We start from the raw sequence: 20,485 nt of genomic DNA, 5'->3' as shown, positions 1-20,485 counted from the left end.
TGACACTGAACAGAATGTGTTAACGACCATTTTAACTGCTGAAGGTCAGAAATGCTCTTCAGACTCTGTGTTACTTGTGCGCACACACCAGCTCAGTCAGCATTTGTGAAACTAGAAATCCTTATTATCCTTAATATGTGAAGTCACAGACAGAGGACAAACTGTCTATCTGCAAAACATATAATCTTCCATCTACACATGGTCCCATTTTATTTATTTATTTTTTTGGTATATTCAATAACATTCTTATCCCAGTGAAACCAAAGATTAAAGTTCCCCAGATTCCAGTTTCCAGCTGAGAGACTGTCAAGTGTCGAGTAAATCTTTCATTGGGAGCAGAACATTTCTTGGGTCGTTACTGGGACAAAACTCTTGATGGCTGTCAAAGCTCTCTAACATCTAACTTGAACGACCTTAAAAGACCTCAAATCCACAAAATACATGGAGGAGTTTCACTGAACCAACAGACACCATTTTTGTTTCAAATATTTATTTGTCCAGAAAAGACAAAAAAAACACTCCTAACTTTGAAATGTGTTTTACATTTATTAAGTCTTGAAAAAAAACAAATGTCTTACATGCAAATAAAAATGGTATATACACAATGCTTTTAACCAGAAAGGCACCAAAGACACGTGAGCAGTTACTGCTTCCTGCTGGCTCCATGACAACTTAAAAAGAAAAAAAAAAAAATCACACAATGTGGATCAACTTGAGAAAATGTGAAGTAAATCCAAACATTATTAGCAACATAATTAGAGACTTTAGTTCTCTCTTACAATCTTTATTTGAATGGTTAAAAAGCCAATAAGACAATAGTGGTGTTGTGATAGCTAAAATATATATTATTTATTACATAAATACAATAGTCTTAATGTAGCACGCTCTGTGTGCATTATTTACTCCCTTTTGTGGCTACAGACTGTCCACTAGTGTGCAAGGGGAAAAGAGCAACGTGAGAACATCCTGAATACGACGTACGACTTGTCAAACTTGAAAAGTTTATTTATAGAACATACACATTTGTAATAAATTATTTTTAGTACAATTCTCAGGTTGTAACTATTAGAAAACAACAGCTATATCCTTGTTATTGCTATAGTGTGAAAGAAATGGTGATATGGATGTGATTGTCTGAACATTGAAGTGTTTGTATGGCTGTGTGCCTGATGAGAGAGCTGAAAGTGAAGCAACCTCCCCCCAAACCTCACTCACCTCCCTGGGGACATTCAAGACATCAAGTCCAACCATGAGCAAAGTGACGGTGCCATTCAACTTCACAAGTGCTAGTAAATGAGGAACTGCAACAGGTCACGTGTTGTAGGTTGAGCAGTGGAGTTTGACTGCCGTGGGTCAGTTTTCAAAAAGGTAAACAAGAATTACTGGTATGAACACTCGGTGTAAAGATGGCAGCAGCACTCATCTTCCACGTCCGTCTCTTCTTCTTCTTCTTCTTCCTCTCACATTCAGAAGGTAATTCCTTATTAGGCAGTGGAACAAGGCAAACACTCGTACCATGATGACCCATGCAACACTTTTTAACCGAAACCAAAAAAATCATCGTAACATGATATCAAAAGGTAAAATAATCTTGTGGTTCAGGCGGCGTGGGTTACTGGGATTACAATAATGTAATGTTAACCGCATGGGACATACTGTTAGCACCATTCCTCTGCCCATTTCAGGCACCTCTCTCAAGAAATCAAAGCAACTTATTTGGATCCCCTTCTGGATACACCAGTCTGTCCTGCCGATAGTGCTGTGGCTCCTTTTTGATTGGTCCCATTGGAAGAACTGTATACAGTTTGGTGAAGTGATCATTTCTTCTCCTCTTTTTCCTCTCATCCGTCATTCGTTTAAGGAGATGGTAACATAAGATGTTGGTATGTATCCTTCATCCCCGTTGTTCCTACGGACGCGGGTCCAGCCGTCACCTTTGTCCTCCTCCACCACGGCCAGCACCTCCCCCTCCTGCATAGCGATGGTGCCTTCACTAGCACCTGGAAGAGACACAATGCAGAGAACGTCACTGCGGTAGCTGCATGCAAGACGACTTTGACATTGAGTCAGAACACAAAGCTCCAACAATTACTTGTTTTGAGGGGAAGAAAGAAGAAAGAACTGATTCCAGCTTCTTAAATGTGAATACTTTCTGGTTTCTTTACTCATATCCAGCCATATATTTGCACTGGACTAGTGTTACCTGGGGACCTCTATTAATTTGGAATAATTACAGAGCTTGTCTGTGATCTTAATCCCATGCAAATCTGCCTTGTCCATAATTACCTCTGCCAAGGAGGTTGTGTTTACCTGTGTCTGTTTGACTGCTGTCAGCAGGATTACACAAAAACCACTGAATGGATTTCCATGAAACCTGGATGAAGGGTGGTCACGACCCAAAATACTTTCAGCGAGGATCTGAAAAGTTCTATCACTTTCTTTGACATTGCAAAATAGGGCATTTTTCACATTTTTTGGTAATTTCTCAGGGATTAATGCATGAACATCGATGAAAAAAATAAGCGTGATTAGGTGGCTGGTATCTATGAGCGAGTACAAAGCAAACTGCTGGGCTTTGGTGGAAGTATAGACTCCACTGAGTGTCACAATAGTTTGTAAAAGGTAAATTCCATCACAATATTTCACCGGACACAGGGTCGTTTGACAGCATGAGGCCAGTGCGAACTGGAATCTCTGAGATTTGGGGTCGTTTGAACATCCATTGTGTGTTGTCAGACGACTGGACAAGCATGACATTTGATGATGGCTCATATTAAGCTTAACAGCTGTAGTGATGTTTAAAATGAGTGATGACGAATAAAGTGCGGAGCAAAAAAAGGTTGTCAAATTCAAGTCAAGCCACAAAGCATCCGTGTCCAGCCCTTTTATACATGTCCGACAAACGTTTTCCTCCTGAAGCATCACTCAGACACTGCTGAATAGTTTCTACAAAGTGATACTGGCAGATGCTACATGTAGGAATTGCTGATTAAAAGGCAAGCTACTTGAATTCTGAAACAAAAAAATTCACCTACAAACTGACAGAGACTTAAAAATACATTCCCTGCATCTGTTACTGCCAAATGGCTCCCGATAATGTCTAGTATTTCTTGTACAAATATTCACAGAAATTGTGAAAAAAACACTCCTCCAGCTATAGGAGCCCAAAGATTCTTGGCCTCGATAACATCATAGTAAAGAAACTTCAAATTTACATTATAGGAAGGCCACTGATTTCCAGGGGGGATCGCTGAAGCTGAGAGAAAACTGACATTTGATCAAGGACAATTCCTCACACGTCCCAGCCGACAGATTGACTCGCTACATGCCTCATTATGCACACTGTGCTCATCAGGAACAGGGAGTAATGCAGTCAGCTGAAACAGCCTGTGACATACCAGGGAAGTTGTACATGGCTGTGCATTTCCCAATAGGAGCAGTTAGTTCCTCGTCCTCAAAGTCATCGTCAAACTCGGCGTAGATGGCCTGGGAGGGATCGGGCGTGCTTTCATCGGAGTGAGCTCCGTCGGGGCTGCGAGGGAGAAAAACAAAAGGTTTCCTGAGCAGAGCAAACGACACATCACTGCGCACAAAAACACGCCGCCTGTTGCTCGGATTTACCTGTGTACATCATGAGCTCCGTTGTTGTTAAATGTGTGAGTTTTGTAGCGTATTGTGTCCCCTCGACCTCCCGCCTCTGCCAGCCAAGTCTACATGAGAGAGTTAAAACGAAAAGGAGAGAAAACAGGTTGGAGTTCATGATGAGTTACTCTGTGATTCCCACCCCCCGACTTCATCGTATGTTTGAGTTAACTTCTAAGGGCCTGGATCACCTTATAATGTTCAATGATAACCTCATACTATCAACAACAGGCGGTCGGGATTACCTCGTACTTGTTGAGCTCCCCTCTGAGCCGCTCTATATTCTGGGTTGTCTGGCTGATTTGGGATGCCAGACTAGCAGGGTCTCCCATTTGAGGATTTTTCTCATAAACATCTTTCATCTTCCCCAGGGCCTCGCTGAGGAGAGAAGAGAGAGCAGGAGAGGAACAAGGGAGGAAAGGGGAAAGTGACTTTCAGTAGAAATTGGTTCCCTGCAGAGCTCAGGGCTGAACAAACAATACAAACACTTACACAGACACCACAGAGTTCTACACACTCATGTGCACTGCATGAATATCATATCAGCACACCCACTTCTGACAGGGTTAGTTATTAATAAGCAGAACGATAACCACATAGACACACAAACACACACACACACCTCTGATCCACTTCTTTCTGCAATTCTTTGCAAATTTCCTCTAGTTTCTGTTGTAACCTCTTCCTGCGCTGCTCTGGTGGAAGATGAGCGAAGTCCTCCGTCACTGCGGGCTGCAGGAGTTCAGAGGAAGGGCGGGTTAACACTGAACTCTGTCTCACACTCAACAGTTGGACAACCACAGCAACCTCTGTGAGAGAAACGCCTCAGCAGGACCACCAAACCTGTGGTTGAGTTCAGCTTAAGTGATAAAATTTTAACTGACAAAACATTACTTTAGAATCTTCTCTGTATTAACATGTTCATAGATTGACTTCTTCTTATATCCCTTACAGTACTGGTTTGAGTAGAACGTACGCATTGATTAAGTCTATTGGCCTTATACAACATTTCATTTCTAGCCTATAGAATTTTTCTGGACTTCTTTAATGAAGAAATCAACCGAAGGATTATAATTATCCTGTTTATTTATGCGATACACTCCTTGTGACTATTCGGTGCCATCTGGGGGAGATTGATTTAATCTTTGCTCTTTGACAAATTGGTCCCACTTAATTAAGCATCCGTGTTGAATTTTCCACTGAATGGATGAAAATACGGTGAGACAGACATGTGATTCAAGTCATTTGGTCCAAGTCTCAAGCAAGTACCAAGTTATTTTCTCACTGACAAACATATTTCTTCTACTTGTTTCTACTGTTTGACGACATTGATGTGTCACACACGTTAAAACTCTTTTTTGACAGATATACATTTACTGAAATCATTAGTGAAATTAAACTCTGCAGTCATCTAATTAGATGAGAGTATGTTGATGGCTCCTATGTGTTTGTAATGAAGGCTAAACGTTGTAAATAGACATTTATTGGACTTGAAAGTAATGTGATGCCAGATAATGTACAACAGTGAGCTGAACCCAAAGCCACCACCCACCGACCAACAAATAAAATGAAGCAAACACTAATCACTTTGTCTTGAATACAGTTTTCTTGAACAACAAGTTCAATAAATAAAATCTTGGATGGAAAAGGTGACCCAGGAAAGTGCCGAGACAATTAAAGCCATTTCAAAATTGGGTTGGGACTCGCTCAGATTGCTCTTGTGCTGCCAAGCGTTTCTCCCCGGTTCCGCCACCAGGTGGCCACCTCGCCAACACAAACTCAAGAGGACAAAGCTTTTGCCACATAATAGGATCTGTGTTCAGTTGGCTGAGCACAGACACTCCAGCAGAGTTATGTGAAGGGAAAATTATTATTATAATGAGATTTTTGTAATGGAGAGGTGGCCACTTTCTTTGTGTCACACAGCTGAGACCCCACACCAGCTTCGTTGTCCATATTACCGTGATCCTCTCTGGAGTAAACTTCTGAGGGAAGAAGAAACAGCGTGTTTGTAGACACATCTCATCATATCCTTAAAAGTGCTTCTTGCTTTTTACACTTCAAAGATGCTCTTACAAGTATAAATATCAAAAATAGCGAGAAAGTCACTGTGAGCTGTAAGATCTATGTGCTATGTGTTTAAGTACTGAAAATGTTATTTATCTGAGGAATCCAGAACGTCTTTCTTGAAGCAGGGACATGATGATGTGCAAGCCCTGATGAGAGGAGGTCTCCTGCCACCCAAACCTTTTCCTCTGGTGACTCACCGATCTCCTGAGTGTCCGGAAGGAAGATATTCTGGGTTTGACTGTCTTATTGATCTCCTTCAAACAGTACGACAGAGGGTCCCGGCCAAACTTGGGGGAAGGGGGTCCGTTAGCGGGCGAGGGGGCAGGGGGTGTGGAGAAAGGTGGGAGCGTGGAGGGAGAGAGCTGGGGTGGGGCGAGACCAAAGTACCAGCACCCAAGCATGAGGTATGCAGGCAGAGTTTGGTGTACAGGATGGGGGGAGAGGAGGGAAGACAAAAACAACAAGGTGAAAAGGGAAAGAAAAAGACACCATCAGCACACCACAAAGCCAGGAAGACAACACTGGAGCAAACCCAGCACACAAGCCCAGACAGCATGAAAGCACAAACACACTTTCGGCTCACATCAACATGAACATAAAAAAAAAATAAAGATACAAAAATAAGACAGCGAGAAACTCCTTCCCACACCGGTGCCACATGAGCCCAACACCTGCTGACAACCTCGAGCCAGGCTGAAGGGAAGCGTGAGCCTCAGTGTGGAACTGGAGCAGACCAGAGAGACTAAACCAAATCTCAAGATTATTCTTATTTCTTTTTTCTATAGTTTCACCCGTCATAGGTTATGAAAAGTGGGCGTGCTGTCTAGTAAATAAATCATAAATAATGTCATTATCTATTTAATCACAATCTTAATCGCTATCTTTACCTGTGGACAAAATAACCATCACCGCCCGACATAAAGAGATTGTTTTGGAGGCAAGTGAAGGAACGGCTGCAGGAGAATCTAAGATCTAATCTAAATAAACTTTCTTTTGGCAACATTACCCTTCATGCACCTATGATATATATTACATGTAATACTACAACTAAGAGATTCAGCTGTTCTATATAGTAATTTTGTGTGTTTTCACAATAACAAACAAACAAACAACTAAATATAAGTCAGGAGCAAGGTCAACATTAAATAAAAAATAATAAAATAATGACATTACAAGCCAGCTGTTCTGCTTTCATCTGGCATTACAGAAGTATCTATCGCTGTACCATTAATTCATCCTCAGCACTCCATCATAAAACCAGTTTTTCATTTTCAGAATCTGGCCCAGTGACAACCACTATGAATAACTCCACTTGAAATAGCCAGTCTTCTCAGCGTTGGTCTCATTTGCTTATGCAGTGTTTTATAACCCCTTAAAAACTCGTTGTGGGACGTTTAAATAACTACAATCTCTATCATTCACCTGAAAATAGATTATGGACACCTTCCAGATTGACCTAGATCCAAAATCATCAGATTTCCCGCCCCTTCCTTCTAATATTTTACCTCATTTAGCCTCATTGTCGAGCTATCGTGACACTGCAAATGCACAAGTAACCAGCTAATCTCATCACAACCCACTTATCTAAATTACTTACTTGGAAACGGAAAAGATACATGTTGAACTTATTACCCAAATTGTTTGCTGTAAATCTTAACAGTATTGAAGAGCGTCTCCTGGTGGACTAGCCGCTAACATCACAGTTCAACAATATAATTAATGGTTGAGTTAATTCATCTGGATTTCTATGTTGAAAAAAACATTTGTCTCATTCAGCAACAACTGTGACTGTGTGGTTTTCCTTTGAAAGTACAGTAACACTAATCCAGTGTTAAGGATTCTGTGTGAAAACTCATGTTCACAGTTCAACCTGTGCTGTCTGAGTCTGACCTACATAGATGAAATACCAATTCATATATCAGTGCAGCTGTTATAAATAGCCTGCTTCATTACCACAGTTGTGCATATAGCCTAGATGTGTGCAGGCTTGGTGAATGCCCTGCCTGACCTCTCTGCAAGAGGTTATCTTGACGACATGCCTGAAGTTAACTGCAGTAACTGTGGGAAGGCAGGGGTGGGATCTATTAGCTAAATTACACAGGAGGATCATGTCTTTTAGTCCTCAACGGTCTAAAAAGCCCTACAACAAGGTCCCCGGTGTGAATACTGAGAGCTGGAAGCGCAGCACTGTTATTATGTGAACATCTACTGGGTAGGTGCTACTTTTCTCGAGAGTTATGGGAGTCTAAGTACAGGAGAGCAGTTCGGAATGGGAACGCTACAGGGCCAGACATAAACCAAAAGCTCAGTCAGGCCAGTATAGTCAGCCTGCTATTCATACTGCTACGGTTGTAATTGGGAGAGCATGACTGATGACACAGAGCAGTGCGCCACACACATACACAGAGCAGGAGGAGTGCACGGCAGAGCACAGCCAGTAAGACATGCAGAGAGAAGAGAGGCGCTGAACAAGCAAACACTGCGAGGAGGAGAGAAGGGACCATTTAGTGCTGAGGCAGGAGGAGGGGGGAACCATTAGCTGGTTAGTGGTCAGCTACTCATATCACCAGTTCAGTTTTGGACCTCAGCAAAGAGCAAAGTGTTCCTCTGAGATCTGTGAGAATCTCAAGACCAAATACAACGATGTTAACAACCAAAGCATGAATATGAGGTTGGACGTGACCCAATTTTTCTGACCTGGCAAACCTGGTGTCATCCCGATTGTTGGTACAAAGATTTTATTGTGATGGGAGACATAATGCTATGTTCTGGCCAGTATAATGGAAGCAGTGTGTTTGTGGATGCCTGTAGAGGAAAATTCAATGTTGTTTGGGCCCCGTGCTGATGAAAGCACAAGCACAGCAGAATGCTGACTGCCAGTTGACCTATTGGAAACCACGCTGCTGAGAGAGGGAGGTGGTGTGGGCAGGAGGATGGGGGGAGGGGAGGCGGGACGGCAAGGTTTGTTCACTCACAGCCAGGGATAGATTCATGCAAAGGACCTGTTCTAGAAGTGTTGGGTGGTGTGTGAGTTCATGTATAATTAAACAAACGAGGTTCATGCGCTAACATAGATGGGAAGGGTGTGTATACGTGTGTGAGTGTGTGTGTATGTAGCGTCAACCACAGGTCCATCATGAGTGCTCTCTGCAGAGGGGATTTCCTGGCTCTGACTGCTGGCTCTACGGCTCAAACACTAACATTTCTGCACAAGGAACCAAACGCTGCCCACCTGCTTATTTTCCTCCCTGCTGCTGATGATCATGGAGGTGGTGTTAGTGTGTTCATTGATATTTTTTTTCAGTGTGAGGTCGTGTTATTAGGCCAAATTAGCCTAATGTGCTCTGCGGGTGTGCTGTGTCCTACCTTACTCCTTTTGCTGAAAAGCCAAAAGTTTTTGCTCCTGTTCTTTCCCAGCAGGTCCATGGGGCCTTTAGGTGTGCCCAGGCTGCTGTCGGACGAGGCTCTGTTGATGCCCTGGCTGTAGTCCTCAAACTCCAAATCCCCGGGTCGCTCAAAGCCTGACTTGCTCTGCTCTATTACAACCATGGAGTCCTGCATTAGATATAATTATAGGTAAAAGCAATTAATAGTTGTTTTCGAACAGATGTACGGTTAAATCAAGTGAGCTGCGTGTCAGAATCCATTTAGCATTTTGCGACCAACTCACATTCCTCTCATTGACATTAGTGCCGGCTTTAGTAATGCCTTCCAGGCACTTGCCAATGATAGGCATCACATGCTTTTCCGTGTCTGAGAACAAGATGTATCCTTGCGCCAACTTCCGTACTCGCCTCTCATCCAGATCCTGCAATTTCTAGTGAACACACAACAGTTGCTCAAACACAAAATCAATAATACATCTGCTAAGAGACAATAAATAATACACAGCCCAACATACAGTTTGTATCTCTGCATTAAACAAGACCTTTAGTGATTGGCTTCAGGCTATTAAAGTCCCCCTCAGGTCAAAAACATGTTCTCATTCGTACAGTTGATTGTTTGTATCTTCACTGTGTAGAATGATGTACATGCAGAAGTTTGACACTCAAAGGTTGTTTTCACATTGATTGGTCAAAGTGTAAATGTTCAATGTGCTCACTGATAATCTGATTTTACAGCCCTATGAGCATGATTTGTCACGAATGCTTTGGAAGCTGGTCCTGGTCAAACGAACGTGAGACGTGGAAACCTGAAACCTCAAGCGTACATAACGCTAAGAATAGAATTTACAGTGAAGTAGGAGACGTGTCCAGCAGTCAAACTTGTTTCATGAAAAGTATTCACATATTCATATAGTTTTAAAATTTGAATGAGGGAGAGGGACTTTTTTCCATAACAACCATGTCAGTCACGCATTAGAATAGTTTTATGTGCGGCTCAATGTGTGTGAAGGGGATCTTAAATGCTGTTCATCCCCTGGTTTTGACTCAACAGGAGTGTGGTTTTGTTTCTGGAACAAAAACAAAAACTAAAATGTCAGTGTTAATTAGCTACATGCAAATTTTCCCTGGTGCATGTAAGATACAAGGGCTACATATGACAAGTTTAACATCTATCTAACATTATTATTGTATTTATCATTACAATATACCACCAAAATCATCTATTATTTGAAAAGTCTAACAAAATTACAATATTTTGTCAAACTAATACCAGTTACTTCTGTACCAAACTATATATCAACACCTCAAATACACACTGATGTCATGTTGCTATAGGTTCATCACTTACATTGAAAATGAGTGGCATATCATTAAAATAGAACTGGTTCTGCTCCTTGTTGTACTTCTGAAGCTGAGCAGCGTAGTCGTTCTTACACTCCTCTGCTACATGTGCTCTCATATGAGCTTGCTGTTTGGCCTAAAACCACACACAGTGCAAACAGGTTAAGCAAGTGCATCCCATTTTCATAATGTATCATGAATCATGGTTAATGGTCCCTAAAATGTTGAGTTTTTTTTTTTTTTCCCCCGCCCTTGTTACTTTTTCAACGTCCGCCTTTGTGGCATTGATGTCTTGATCGGTCTTCTCTGCATACTGCGCTGCACGCTCTGCTTCTCTCCATTCCCTCTCAAAGCGCTTTTTACTCTGGTGTGCAAAACAAAAAGAAAGATGAAGAGAAAAAGATTGTTTTCAGCTCAGCTCAGTGAGGCCATTGCCCAAATGAAATATGAGGAGGTTCTCCTATTTTCAGCATAGCATTTTTCACTGTCTTTCCGAAAAAGATGGCTACAGGAGGCTGGGGGCGCGGGGACCAAATCATCTCCACTCATAAGTAAAAAGGTCTTGGATTGATGATGGGAGTCTAAACTGGGGAACTGTTTTTAACATTGTTTTTAGACAATATATACACACCTGACCAACCACACTCAATGCGCAGCCATTTCCTTACAGGGAATTTATCCCCCTTCTCTCGTAACAAGACAGTCTCATTCACATCTAACAGCTTTGCTTATAACAATTCATAATGTAATCCTCAAACATCAAGATTGACAGACTCGTCCTTTAGACTTACACTGTCGAGCTGCTTGTAGGTGCTCTCCAAACTCTGCTGGGCCTTCTTGGCCTCCATCAGATACTGCAGACATTCATAAAAATAGACAGAGTGAGAGGAGGGTAGGCGGGTCAGATGACACACAGAGAGACAGCCATGTGCAGGGGCAGACGCAGAATAAACAATGACCTCCGAAAGCCACAAAACATAACAGACAAGAAAACAAATCCCAGTGTGTCTTGTATGAGACATCACGTCTGCAGTGAGAGCCTGTACACGGCTGCAGTGTTCTGCAATCCAGTGGGACTCAGCCAATGCATTCCTCATTGAGAAATAGCACACCACCGCTCAGACCGTGCCTCCCCCTGGAGACACTAAGTAAGGCTTCCTTCCTGCCATAACAGTGAGATCTCCACTCCTCCTTTAAATCTCCCTCTGTTCTCCTCCCACCTTGCAGGCAAATACGAGTATGTACACGCTAGAGTTCCAACAGTAAGTTGATTATTGGACTTTGATAGCTGACCAATCTTTTAAGTCAATTTTCAAGCAAAATGCAAGAAATTAGATGGACCCAGGTTCTGAAATGGAGAGAATGTAGCTTTTCTTGGTCTAACATGATAACACACAGAATATTATTGGATTTTGAACAACTAATGGGAGAAAACAAAACATTTATGTGCATAAAAGTTCTCTTTTCTTTGCCTTTATTTCTTGTTCTTAGCTGTTCAAACCAGAGTCAAATTCCTTGAGTGTCTCCACAGACCTAAAGCTGATTCTTACTCTGATTTGACGAAGTCACTTAAGGCAACAGGATATCATTCATCACTGTTTTCCAATTTTCTATGTTTTAGGGAGTTTGCAGTGGGATCAAGTAAACAGTTTAACTACTTACACTGTATCAAATTAAAGCAGACATGAACCGAAACCCCATTACGACATAGTTAACCAGCTACAGATGAAGGTGTATCAAAGGGCAGACAAGTAGGCTGTGGGAAAATTTTAACAAGTTGCCTTTTAAGGAGCCTGAACACTGTGTTTAAAGCAAAACGGCCTGGGGAGTCACAGCAAATTCAATTTATTTTTGCACCAGAGATGGACTATAACCAGCATGACACGATGAACTGTTGATCCGTTCCATGTCAAGCTCACCGTCTTTCGTTCCTGCTTGAGTTCTTGCAGGTACTTGGTGAGATCGATGCAAATGCTCATCATCATGTTCTCTGCAATCAGCTCCCTCTGCCCCGCGTAGTCGTTCATCTCATTTAGGAGGTCCAAAAAAGACTGGTAGCTGGAAAACCTACCATTTAAGAGGTGGAGAGAGGAAAGGGTGGAGAGATGAGAACACAGTGATGGGACCCACTGATAAGATGATACATACACAGGCTCAAAGAGCAGGCAGCAGCGGGCCAAGTCATAATGAGAGGCTCATGACTTCCTTATTCCTGCTTCCTTCTTGGGGCATTTACATTGTTCCAACTGTGGCCCCAACACGACTGACACTAATGACGAACAATTCCTGTTAGATTGAAACAGGATATCATCCAAAGGTCAGTTTTATTTGTGACCCAGTAAGCACAGTTTTAGCTGTATTGCAGTTAAAATGTCATTCTTCAAAAAGGTGTAATTTAAAAGAAATTTAAGGGGCTGCATAACCTCTAACTGCTGACCACTACACTCATTGCTGTGGCGAGCTGCCATTAGCAAGGAGCTCTATTAGTTGTGCAGCTAACTGGCCCCAATCACTAACAGGCCTAGACCACAAGCTCAGATCACTGAGGGTAAGTCACCACAGCCGATGGGTCTCAGTTTAACTGTTGCCTCCCAGTAAACACAACGAGCTGGACACCGTACAGGGACCAGACATGGCATGTGAGACCAGCAGATAGTTTGAAGACAGAGGAGACCCTGACAAGGACTATGAACTTGGGCATAGGAAGACAGAGTGGGAGAGGAGCCAGAGGCAGTTGGGCAGCCGTAATATTTTCACATTTTACTGTGAACTGAGGATTTATTTTGACCAAACCAGAAGCAATCGGTGAAAGACAGACCAAGACTTTTTCTGTGATTTTATATTGTTTACTAATTCAGAAGGTGTATGGTTGTGTTTTAAGTTTAATAAGGAAATCAGATGTAACATTGTTTTGATTAAGTAGCAAACTTGCTGCCTGCATCAGGGGATTACTGCAGGTTCAGCTACGTGGTTAGCACGCTAACTTCAGTAGACATCAACGCAACATAACACATAGACGTCTTCACACGACTGTTTCTCCACATGTGTTGATATTAGTTCATTTATTGCATGTTTTATAACACAAGATTCTGCGTACGTCTTACATATTGCCCCTTTTAAGAAAGGCTTTGCAACAAAGCCCACAATAGCTCACCTGCACTCTGGTTCATCTTTGCTGCTTCTTTTTAGGTTATATTTCTTGGAAAGGTTCCTGTGGAGAGTGAGAGTGCATCAAACAAACGGGTAGACAAATAGAGAAAAAAAATGGAGTCAGAGAAAGCTTGCTAAATCAAAAACTATTCTTATGTGACCACTAACTGTTTTATTCAATTTGATTAAAAAGACATCAGTCCTCTATGAACTTATGTAAATAGCCATTCTTCCTCCTTTTACTCTCCTTCTGACCACATCCTGTCTATCATGTGCCAGTCTGCTCCCACTTCCTCTCCTCTGTAGCAAAGCTCAGCACTACACCAGATGTGGGGCCTGCAGAGTGGGACACAACTGGGAGAGGGAGCACATGGATGAAGAGAGAAAGAGGGAGCGAGCGAGCACACTGCGGCTGGAGAATGAGGCCAGTGTCTCAGAAACAAGTTAGATTCTGTCCCAAAGTAGTCATAAGACCCCACAAACACTCTTTCAACATGCAAACACACACACACACACACACACACACACACACAAGCTGACACAAGCTGCTTTGGGCATTTCAGGCGGACAGTGCAGGAGAACAATGACAACAACAAAAAAAAAAGCGAGGCCTACCTCAGTTGTTTGGCATAGTTTTGCTCAATCTCTGTCCTCTCCTTCACAAATTTCACGTACTTCTCCACCAGCTCCAGGCCAGACTGCGTATGCTTCTCAATTGTGTCATACTGGTCCTGGAGAAAGGAGCATGAGAGACAAATAAGGAAAAGATATTAAGCCAACACGCTGCAGGAAATGGAACACGTGTTAACTCCTGGGTAATAACTGGGATTCTCCTCCGGTTGAGTCGGAGGTCATCTGAATTAATCTTGAGCGGAGGGTAATAAACTAAGCACATCCACGTTTGTTCCTGCACACTGGATTCCACGAATGCTCTCCACATGTGCGCAAAATCCTGGCAGTGGTCTCTAAACTTCCGGCTCACTTTAAATCACAGGGCACCCATGTTGTTTAAAGGACAGAGGGTCATAACAGGGGTTACAGGCAGGAAAAAGGTGGTGCTCTTCTGATGCATGTCCTGTGTGGAGCGAAATGTTTGAGAATAGTCATCTTGAGAGCAATGAATTCTATTAAATGAGCTTCACAGAGTCCTTATTAATGTAGCCCTTTGACCCATTTCATGTCTGGTTTCAAAGCTGAAGTGCCCCGGCTCAGCGCAGCCACATTTGCTGACTTTTCTTTTTGATATTCTACAGTACGAAGGAGGTGTATCACGTTCCCCCTTTTGTTCCTTATTTGGCAGAAGACTTCATGACACCTTCAAGCTCAGACAAGTCGGTTAAAAGAGAGACGATATCCAAGCCAATCTTCTGCTCTCTCACTCCGCAATCAAAACAATCCCCCAAGCTGTCTTTGCCGCTGACTTTAGTATTGAGGAGGGGGCACGTTGAAAGAGGATTCCTGACGAGTTGGGCCACGTCCTTCTGTACCCTTCCGGTCCCTCAGGTAAAACAAAAGAGACAAACCCCCCTAAATGAATGAGACCACGTTACGCCTAATCACAGAACACGGTTAAAGACGGTGGCCTGCAATCCATCACCACAAGAACATCTAGCCAATAGGCTGCATTAGGGGTTTAATTAAGCACCATTAATTACAGAGCAGAAGTAATGATGGTCAATACAGACAAATTGCAACTACAGATTTTCCAATTTCCTAAGTTGCTTGTGTTAACGAGAGATTTTCTTCTTCGTCTCGGGAAATAATTGCCCTGTGTTTGACTTGCAAGCAGAAATCATAGAGAGGGATAGTAGAAACATCACCAAGTGGCTTGAACGTAGCTCCTCAAAGTGTGAAAAGTGACGGTTTATTCATTTATGAATCTTTTACAGATGAGCAGTAGTTGTCTGCATCCACTAAAACATCACCACATCAACAGAAGACTATGCCTGGAATGATCTATAATGGAGATAATATGACTGGAAACTGAAAGGTATACCATGTGGAAGTGCAGTTACAGATACATGGTCACACCGTGTATCAGGGTGACTGGGGAGGCTGAAACCTCTGATGTTTTTAGGTCTGTTTATTATTTATAAACTGTCAGTTGCATGACTGAGATGAGTTTATGCATCATATCATGGAAAGACTTTAATAGCAGAGAGGGAAAGTTATACATCTCACACACACACACACACACACACATATCTACTGATACAGGTGTTTTGCATAGATGAGTATTATTTGCATATTCACTTTCTGGACCGATGATCATTCCGAGGCAGTGTGTGGAAAAACAGGTCAACAACGCCTGGGGACGGATTAATGGCGGGATCGCAAAGTTGTTGGGCAAGCTGCTGTGGGTGTAGCATCCTTGTAGGTCCGACGACGGGGACGTCCCCAAACTTGTATTATGACTACAACACTAAGCGATCGCACAAAAACTGTCAACCAATACTGACACTTACATATACGAGACACCCACAGAATGCATAACTAATAATGTCATCTAAATTTAGTCAGGTGAGATATGCAGGACACTCCTGCATCAGTTTAAAAAAATGTACTGCATCACAGTTGTCTTCATGTCAAAGTCAAACCTTCGGAGCTGTAATAAACAACTGTCCTGACACCTTTTCTCTAGAATGACAGTCATGTCTATTAAAGCATGATTTAACTCTAAAGTCTTTATATTTATACCACATCCAAGCATGTATGCAGCCAGTCGCTGTGCCCCAGTGAGGTGCCTGAACAACTGTTTCCCACCGTTGTTGAGTCTACAGCTTCCCAGCAGGGAAAGGAGGACACATTTACCGAACTGTTTTCCTGCAGCTTCCTGCTCTATTCACATAACAACATCTTTAAAAACATCTCACAGGATTATGAATGACTGAATTAGCCAAGTCGATGGAGCCTGACTATTTTCCCCAGAATGAGATATTGTGTTTTGTTTGCCATTTTAGGACAAATTGTGAAACTGTTTACTTTGCAATAATGTTATCAGAATACACATGTTGTAACTGTCACTTATCAAATAACTTCAAAACAAACAGCATCAGTTTGTTTAAATTATTTAAGAAACCAACCTGAGCAGCAACTAATGCGCAACCGAAGAGACACAAAAGCTTTTCACTCGCTGTGTGTGAAAACACACACTTGCATGAGGAAATGCATGATAAGTCAACTAGATGGTTAAACTTTAGAGATGTCCACAATTAAATTACATGTCGACTTAACACACTGAAATGTCTTCCTCGTCAAATGTTGTTTTGTAAAACACCAGAATCCACTGCTAACTCTGGCTAACTGTCACGTCTAACAGATATTCTGTGTTCACAGAATAATAAACAGAATCTTTTGTTACCTTGAATATTATTTTGAATTGTAGTTTTGTGAGTTGTTGTCACGTTTGTATGAAAATGTGCAGAGTTCATAACACACAGTGGGAAGTGAGACACAAATACAGTTTCAAATGGCTCTTAAACACAACATTTAATATTTTGGACAACAGATTAAACTGTTCTTGAATTCCTCTGTTTTCGGATTGTTTTCTTTCTTTTACACCTGTAGAGTTATTTAACTTTACAGCTCTCACATGTCAGGGACAACAGTCGCTCAGGAACATCCCTAATATAACTGTATGTTGACATTTTCCTAACATGATCATCGGGTTCAGTGAGTGTAGCACTGCCATAAATGAGCCCTGAGTGCACTCAGGGAAACAGCATCTGATCATCTCTGTTTATTAACTGTGACTGCTTGATTCAAAACAAAAGTTCTGCGATCAGAAAAAAAAAGCTAAACTCATTAAAACTGTCTTAAAATCCATCAAACTAGTCTGCAAACCATAATCATCGTCTCGTCAAACACCAGTGACTGTCATTTTATAACCATCCACAGCCACAGTCAGAATTATCTTTATAGGCCCCTGTAGACTGGGTTTGTTCTCAACTGATTTCCATAAATCATGAAGTGTTTGGATATGAAACAGCTCCTGACATCCTTTAAAATGGCCGTGCTTCCGAATGATGGGCAAATAAACGTTTCTGGATTGAATCCAGACTATTTCATTAGTATGTCTTCAGCCCTCCTTCTGTGCCTTCTGATATATTTTAGATATTTTGAGCCACTCTTATGTATTGTAACACATTCCTGAGGAACTCTCTCTCTCCTCTCTCCTCCACTCATTTCACTATTTTGATTGGTAAACTAGATATTGTAGATCTGCCTTGGTAATTATAGAACTTCCAAACAAGGACAGCGATAACCCATTTTTATGGCACAGATTTAGGCAAGGAGGTGCAATAAAACACTTGACAGGCTGCATCATGTTTCAAAACTGAAGCCTAAAAACGGTTTTATCTAACACCAGCGAGCATCCTGTGTGTGTTCTCTTACACTCCATCTTCTGATTCTTCCAGTAATACCACAGAGAAAACTGGCAATAAGTGGTTGCCACATAATTTCTAAAAGGAGTCATGCTGAGAGTCACCAACCTACAGGGCTTGGGTGGATGTTTCAGCCTTGAGTCACCCTGTCTTGTAGAAAATTAGGGCCCTGGAGCAGCCAGACCTGCCACACTGTAGTTCTAAGGGGCTGGCCTGGTAGCACTCACTATCACTGCTAATGCCTAGACACACTGATCTTGCACACTGCAAACTTGTGCCTTAAAATAGCCATTGGATTAACAACAATCAGGGGACAGATGCCATCGAGGCTGACTTGGCCCGGGGGGATGACTCTCCAACCAAACATTAACACAGCCAATTATGCCTGCAGGGCTTTGTTTAGTCAGACAGGTGAGGCCAAATAAACACTGTTCAAAAACTTCTCTTAACTTGGGATTAAATGATCGGTACTTCACGTCGACTAAAGAAACAACGCTGGCTTTGTGTGGAGTTTCCTCCACGACCAGCGAATCAACCTCAGGAAAGACTCCTCTGCAGAGATAGCGCCTCTGATTAATACTGGGGTGTGGATGTTTCTCTGACTCAATCAAAGTAGGGCAAAACTAATTAGGCTGTTGCACCAGCATGTAGGATGGAAAAGGGACAGGGGAAGAGGCCTAGGGGGAGACTCTGTAATGAGGTCACAACCTCCCTATCCTCATCTTTGCGGTGCTCCATTTTACATATTCAGGTTCCCCGAGAATGTGCACAAGTGGGTGTTTGCAAATGTGTGGCTTTACCGCTCAAACTGTGGCAGTCACCAAGGTAACATGTTGTTTGTTACATGGTGGGGGTTTTTTAGGTTTTGTTTAGAGTTTGGATCGCGTTGCCACTGTCAACCTCCAGGAAGTCGCTCACAGTTAAAAGACTGCGGCACCTTTATTTGTTGCGACCTAGAAAACGGCTCATTGTAAAGACTGCATCGGTCAACCGAGTCTGATAAAATAAAAAGAGAGAGTCCTAAGAGAGCCGCAATGATTTATCGATTTGTCGTCAAAGTTTAAATCAATTTTGATAATCGATTGATCAGTTTGGTTCATTTTTAAGAAAAAAAAAGTCAAAATTCTGATTCTAGCTTGTTAAGCGTGAATATTTTCTGGTTTCTATTCTGCACTATGACACCAAACTGAGCAACAAGTAACTCTGAAACAAAAGTGATCGAACGTCTTCGACTTTTCCTGACATTTAACAGACCCAACAACTAATCGATTAATCCAGAAATTGATCGACTGCGGCTCTAGATTCTCTCCAAGCGATCGATCCAGCAGTTAACCCGGCCAAATGTGATAGGAAAATCGAGACCTTTGGAAATCAGTGCACCGTTTGCTCATCGGTGATGAAGCTTGTTGTCAAGGTGGATGACAGCATTTTACTTCATCGCTATGGAAGCAAGGAGTGCCAGACTGTAAACAGTGAAACATCCCACTGGGCACAACCCACCTCAGCACACTTACAACACCTCTGTCTGTGCAGAAAACATATATCCTGACAGTTTTACAGCCTGATATCAGCTGTTACTGTTCAGAGAAAGTAGCACTGAGCTTTTCCAGTCCTCCAAGTTGTTGAGGGTTTCTTGTTTATTTAACAGATTATTATAAGACAGTGTGATTTCTGTCTGAAGTCAGGGGAACTGTGATGTATTTTACAGCCTCGTGTGTTGTAGACTTCACGACACATCGTTAAACGTACGATCACAACAGAAAAAAACAAACCTCAAATCGTCGAAAACTAACTGCATGTGCGCTTCATCTACCACAAGAGCAACATGCTGGCAGTGAGTTTCAGCAAAACCCACTTTTTGTCCCGACTAACTAACGCAAACGAGCACCGTCCGGAAATGGAAACATGTTCGTGAATGCACCACACAAGCCTGCAGCTACAGCGGCAACGCTTCGCCGCCGCTTCTTCATCTTCAGACATGTAATCAGCGTTACCCGACTTGTCTAAGAAATCGACCTTACAGCCATCCTGATATATATATATTTTTGTTTTTAAAAGCCATCGCTACTGTGGAGGACTCACCCAAAGCTCTGTGCCCCAGTCCATGTTCAGCTTGTTGGCCAAGCTGTGCGACTATCCCGAATACAAAGAACTTCTCCAAAGTTATCCCACAGCTCGGAGGGAGGACGGCCCCTGCAAGTAGCTCTAATCCCGGGGTGATAAATCAGTCGTAACCACGACGCACTCCGGGGTTTGGCTCCTTTAGCAAGTAATGCAAACTAGTATCATAATTAGCTAATTAACTCGGGCTGGCAGTCGCTAGTTTGCCCAAATATTTTTCATAGCGAAGGAAAAGAGGGATAAACTAGCTTTCATATCCGCGTCACTCCCAAATCCTAAATCTTAAAGGGGCCGCGCACTGAACCGCAGAGCGCTGACCGCAGGACCGAGCTGCACCATCACAGCCAGGCCGCTCACAAGAGTCCGTGCATGAGCGAGGCTTTTAATGCA

At 42.4% G+C, this 20,485-nt stretch overlaps 1 protein-coding gene across 4 annotated transcripts; it reads right to left on the bottom strand.

Annotated features, from left to right (window-relative positions):
• Positions 1–418: 418 nt before the first annotated feature.
• trip10a (thyroid hormone receptor interactor 10a) lies at positions 419–20,429 on the bottom strand. 4 transcript variants are annotated; one of them, XM_037089542.1, is made up of 16 exons: positions 20,057–20,429; positions 14,205–14,320; positions 13,594–13,650; positions 12,359–12,506; positions 11,231–11,293; positions 10,699–10,803; positions 10,447–10,575; positions 9,383–9,529; positions 9,079–9,267; positions 5,910–6,074; positions 5,604–5,627; positions 4,265–4,374; positions 3,888–4,020; positions 3,622–3,710; positions 3,399–3,532; positions 419–2,000 (listed from the first exon to the last, which is right to left on the bottom strand). In XM_037089542.1, the coding sequence occupies exons 1-16, from the start codon at positions 20,078–20,080 to the stop codon at positions 1,849–1,851; spliced, it is 1,785 nt and encodes a 594-aa protein (XP_036945437.1). In that variant the 5' UTR covers positions 20,081–20,429; the 3' UTR covers positions 419–1,848. The 4 variants fall into 4 exon arrangements, with proteins under 4 accessions (XP_036945437.1, XP_036945438.1, XP_036945439.1 ...); XM_037089543.1 differs by lacking the exon at positions 5,604–5,627; XM_037089544.1 differs by lacking the exon at positions 5,910–6,074.
• Between the last annotated feature and the right edge of the window lie 56 nt (positions 20,430–20,485).

This window comes from Acanthopagrus latus, chromosome 23, assembly GCF_904848185.1.
Source record: "Acanthopagrus latus isolate v.2019 chromosome 23, fAcaLat1.1, whole genome shotgun sequence".
NCBI lineage: Eukaryota > Metazoa > Chordata > Actinopteri > Spariformes > Sparidae > Acanthopagrus > Acanthopagrus latus.
This window is presented reverse-complemented; position numbering and strand designations above follow the sequence as displayed.

Bases quoted from the DNA above. Each gene is read 5' to 3' on its own strand.
- trip10a (XM_037089542.1), bottom strand. From the start codon at position 20,080: ATGGACTGGGGCACAGAGCTTTGG. The intron at 12,507-13,593 runs GTGAGCTATTGT...CTTAAATGGTAG, and splicing joins AAAGATGAACCAGAGTGCAG to GTTTTCCAGCTACCAGTCTT. The intron at 3,711-3,887 runs GTAATCCCGACC...TCTCTCATGTAG, and splicing joins GGGAGCTCAACAAGTACGAG to ACTTGGCTGGCAGAGGCGGG.